At 43.8% G+C, this 5000-nt stretch overlaps 2 protein-coding genes across 2 annotated transcripts in view; one reads left to right on the forward strand and one right to left on the reverse strand.

The window, feature by feature from the left end:
* aig1 (androgen-induced 1 (H. sapiens)) overlaps positions 1–929 on the forward strand; it is a 13448-nt gene extending 12519 nt beyond the window's left edge. Inside the window, exons 5-6 of the mRNA XM_076083956.1 lie at positions 84–250; positions 433–929. Coding sequence (XP_075940071.1) covers positions 84–250; positions 433–452 — 187 coding nt within the window. The 3' untranslated portion in view covers positions 453–929. The remainder of the gene's footprint in view (positions 1–83; positions 251–432) is intronic.
* A 1924-nt stretch (positions 930–2853) lies between these two features.
* adat2 (adenosine deaminase tRNA specific 2) overlaps positions 2854–5000 on the reverse strand; it is a 3290-nt gene continuing 1143 nt past the window's right edge. The window contains exons 4-6 of the mRNA XM_076084421.1: positions 4806–4912; positions 4506–4578; positions 2854–4301 (exon numbers count right to left, since the gene is read on the reverse strand). Coding sequence (XP_075940536.1) covers positions 4273–4301; positions 4506–4578; positions 4806–4912 — 209 coding nt within the window. The 3' untranslated portion in view covers positions 2854–4272. The remainder of the gene's footprint in view (positions 4302–4505; positions 4579–4805; positions 4913–5000) is intronic.

Below are 5000 nucleotides of genomic sequence, written 5' to 3' on the forward strand. Positions count from 1 at the left end.
TGTTTGAATGAGTATATAATACTAACTGAACCAAATAAAACATGCATAAGAATCCACATTAACTTGAACTCCCTGTGACCCAGGACGTGTTGGGTGCACCAGGTGACGGGTGTGTGGGTGTACCCGGTGCTGGAGCGCATCACTCCGCTGGCTCGAGTCGTCTTCTTCAGTGCGATGACGGCGGTAATTTGTGTTTTCTACACCCTCGGAGAAATCCTCAACAGCTACATCTGGGACCAGCCACACACAGGTACACACACACACACACACACACACACCGTGTCCGTCCACATGCTCCTGTAACGAGGCATGAAGCGCTGAGTTCCACCTTACGGCTCCAGACTGTTTAGAACACACACACACACACACACACCGTTTACAGTCTGCTGACATCACACACTCCTTTCTGTCCTCTGTGTGTCTTCCTCTCAGTAAAGGTGAAAGGTGAGTGATCCTCTCCCGACTGTGCGGGCGTCGAGGTCGGCCCCGCCCACCCAGGACGGCACAAGAACAAGAAAAACAAGCGAACTTCTCCAGGAAGTGTGAAGATAACACCGTTAACCTTTGAACTTTACCCAATAACAACATAGAAACAGTTCAATGTAAATATAGAAGGAAAGGTGACAAATGAGGGCGAAAATACTCATCTTTTGGCTGTGTTATGTGGATAAAAGTGGATAAAACACACAAACACACACCTACATAAAACAAACTTAAACACTGAAATACTGCACACACACACACACATTTACACTATTTGTAATCTGCTTTTCTGGTATGAACTACTATCAAAGTGAATCATCAGCTACTGCGAATCCACTGACCATCAGTAATGTGTTGAACGTCATCATTGTTCATCGTAGGAGTCACACTTCATGTCTGGAAGAAACTACATGTTGGTACAAAATCAATAAAGCTTGAATGGAAAATATTCCCCGTCAGTCCAGTTTTTAAAAGGAGACATCGCTGCTTCATTTATGTCACTGGAACAAGATGCTCTCGTGAACACAACGTCTGACGAACTAAAACACCAGAGGAGCCAATCAGCAGAGGTTACACTGACTGACACATCAGATAGCCGCTGACTTAACTTCTAAGTATGGATGAAACCTTCATCAGGCACAAAAGGGATCAAAAATACAATGCAAATGACGGATGGATTGTTGGAGTAGAACGGTTATTCCCATTTAAATCAACGTAGCATTTGTATGTTCTGGAGGGCTAACTTCTGCATAAACTAAACCGACTTTCGGGAAGTCGCGGCCTCACCGAGGTGACGTTTTGCAGCAACGGATGAATGAAGGAGTTGAGTCGTAACGTTAAGAAACACGGAGAGCCGGAGTAAATGAGTCAAATTTAACTCAATGCTTCATCCACGCAGCGTAGGAGAGCACATTGCTACCAACTTTGTAACTTTACATTTTTGTAACTCGTGTGGCATCAAACCATGATTTGCAAGCTAGCTGGCTAACAAGCCACCTGTCCGCTAGTTAGCCTGCTTGCTAATCCCGCCATGCTTTAATGCTACAACGGGTACAGGAAATGCTAGCTAGCTAGCTAGCTAGTTCTCTTGGCCAATCAGGATCAAGACGACGTCCTTTTCTTAAAGGGTTTAAGAGAGGTGAAGAACGTCACCTTCTGATCCTCGTTTCAACAGATTCAGGTCTTCAGCCCTTTAGAGACTTCTTTATGTCTGATTGAGGGTGTTCTTCAGAAGCTGGAGTGAATACTGAACACCTTTCTGCTAGTTAACCTGCATCAGAGCAGAGCTTTATTTCAATGATTTAGTTTTTGTTGTCGGAGAGGCGCTTGATTATAATCAGAGTAGTGTAGGTGAAGGCTGAGGAGGGAGACAAACCTGCGGACGCGCTGGCAGTCAATGAATCACGGATCCAGTGGCTGAGTTTTGCAGTTTTATTTGCGGGCAACAAACAAACTCTTGTGCTGAATAATACGTTCAAAATGGTTTCTCTTGATGTACAAAGATAATCAACAGCATCAAACAATAATAGTGATAAAAATAAGACTCCCCCTCTCCTTCATTCATGTAACTAAACTACTGAACAGCTGATGTGCCCTTTGCTTTCCCCAACACCACGTGACTCAATTACCGGAAGTGACAGAAAAGGGTCTACAAAGTGCCACAGGCCGTATACCTGGCTCCTACAAGCAGTTAGTTTAAAATGAAGGAGGCATTGTTTCACGTGAGATCTGTTCCACAGAGTGTTTCTGCGGTGAGGAACCGTCTCTCAGACTGTCTCCCCGATCAGCTGACACATCTGGGGAATCGATGTTCCGGCCTCCGTTTCTCTACCGGATGGATTTCACACACCGATGCGGTGGCTGGGTCAAAGCGGCAAACCGCGGAGAGAGAAATGTCTTTTTACAATACAGCCAATCCTCCCAGCTGCTTTCTCCTCTGTCTGAATAAAGCAGAACAGGATCCAATGGAGGAAGAAGCAGTGGACTCAAGGAGGAGAGGATGTGATGGGAAAACAGACAAGTGAAGAAAGTTTAACGGTTAAACGAGTACATCAACACAAACCAACGATGTGAATAATAATCACTAAATCAACTCTTCTCCAGCAGAGCGGTTCCTCCACCTTTTACTCTGTGTGACGCCTCACATTACACCACCGTGTGTGAGTCCTCTTACCGTCAGTTAGGAGAGGAGAGTTTGACACTGTTCATTAGTGTCATTAACAGCTGTGTGTGTGTGTGTGTGTGTGTTCTCTTCACTAACGCGTCAACTCCTCCACTCTGAGGTGACACATTAAAACGTTCTGGAATATTCTGCTCTCCATTAATTAGCATATATTTACATGTTAATGAGCAGAGAGGAGCTGGACTCAGTCAGAGTAAAAACACATTTTTATTTATTTAACCGTCACAGAAAAGAAAAGAGTAAGTATGTTAAAATGTAGTGAAAGCACTCGGGCCTTTCATGGTGATGCTGTTTCACGTGATGAATTTATGTTTGTTTGCGAGAGGGATGTGTGTGTGAAGAAGTATAAAAAGACTTACTGGAAGAGACTGATGTGATGAAACATAGAGAGAGAGAAGGGAGGAAGGAGGTAAAAAGGTGAAGGTAAAGTAAAACGACTGCTACTGAACCATCGACGGAAAGAGGAGGAAAGGAAATAAGATGAAGGAAGGAAGTAGATGGGAAGCAAACGGTAAAAATCATGAAGAAATGAAAGAAGGCGAGTGAAGGAAGGAAGGAAGGACAACCAGAAGGGAAGTAGTGGGGGTGTAAAATGGAGAGAAGGAATGAGGGGGGAAAAGAAGTATAAAACAGGTGAAGTAAAGAAAGAAGAAAATATATTAAAAATTAGGGAAGGAATGAAAGAAGAGAACTGTAGAATAAAAACAAACTGATAAACTACTGAAAGGAGTAAAAAAATGTAGAAAGGTGATAGAAGGCAAGAATATGATATGAATGAATACAGAAGGGAAGGAAGGAAGGAAGCAGGAAAGAAGGAAGCAGGAAGGAAAGAAGCAGGAAGGAAGGAAGGAAGCAGGAAGGAAGGAAGGAAGTTGTCAGCCACTAAAAGAAGGAAGGAAGTGGAGAACAGCGAAACAAACACTGAAGATAAAAAAGAGAGACAACGAGTAAGAGTTTAAAATGTCTCCTTCGCTTTGCTGGAGAAAAACAGCAGGACATCTAGAACACACACACAAATACACACATACAGTTTTCAACTCCTCCCAGCTGCAGATACTGTGAACACACACATACACACACACCACAGCATGTGTGTGTGTCTGAGAGGAAGTGAAACGACAGTCTGTATTGTGTCAGTGTGTGTGTGTGTCTGTGTTATATGAGCAGTTGTGAAGGTCACTTCTGCTCAGAAGCACACACACAGACTTCCTCGCTGTTTCTCACACGTTCTCTCGTTCTCAGAATAATGAAACAGGAAGTGGTGGGTTTCACATTTGCAGTTTGAGAACAAACAGCTGTGAGGTTATGAAAAGTGAAATTCAACAGCTGAACATTAAATGTTTCATTCTCGGGTAAATATTTGGACTTTCTTAAGATCATTTTGTTTTAGTCGCAGCATCACACGTCTTTCTAAGAGTTGATAAAATAAGATGACAGAGGATCAGAGTTGTGTGGGTGAGTTAGCGCTGCGCCCCCTGGTGGCACACTGGTGGAACAGCAACGAAATGTTCCAGGAAGTCTTTCTGTGACACACACAGAATGATTTATAATGTCTTTTATTGAATAAAACATCAATTAAAACATAGAACCGATGTGTCTAGAAGAGTTCAGTCCTTCCTTGTTTTGGTTTTCGGGGCTGAAACAGACAGAACGGGTGATAGTGTTAGAGGAGAAGAAAAGAGAAAGGGAAGTGAAGGAATGGTAAATAAATGAAAGGTGTTCCTGTGCAGCAGCATCAGGTTCAAATGTCTGACAAGAACCGAGAGATGGAGTAGAAAAGATGACAAGAGATGAACAGAAGATGAGAGGAAAGATAGAAAAGAGAAGAATCTCTGATCACCGTTTGGATTCTCCTGTTTGTAGAAAGTCTTCAGCATCTCTACAGCTTCTTCTGCTCTGTGACCTGAAACACACTGAACACACACACACACACACACACACACACACATGCACACACACAGGATATTACCACACAGTCATAAGACCAAAGGTATGTGGGCACTCATGTGTGACAGTTGAATCTGCCTCCGCTTCCCACAAACATCAACACACAAACACATCAGTGTGTCCCATCAGACGCACACATACAAATATAGAAAACAACAACACACAAACATGAGAAGACTCCAGGGACAAACACCTTGAACGTGGTCCCGGTCTCAGGTAAGTGAGCAGATGAGACATCCAGAACTGAACCGCAGCCGCCGAAGCGCTCGTTCCTGCAGCCGTACACGACCGCTGGGATGTCTGACAGCCGGTCAAGGAACAACAGCCGTCCTCACACACACACACACACACACACACATATAAGTACACACACACTGAGGTTGGGGGG

Source organism: Anarhichas minor, unplaced genomic scaffold (genome assembly GCF_050575085.1).
Source record: "Anarhichas minor isolate MPS153535 unplaced genomic scaffold, ASM5057508v1 ptg000136l, whole genome shotgun sequence".
NCBI classification, from domain to species: Eukaryota; Metazoa; Chordata; class Actinopteri; order Perciformes; family Anarhichadidae; genus Anarhichas; species Anarhichas minor.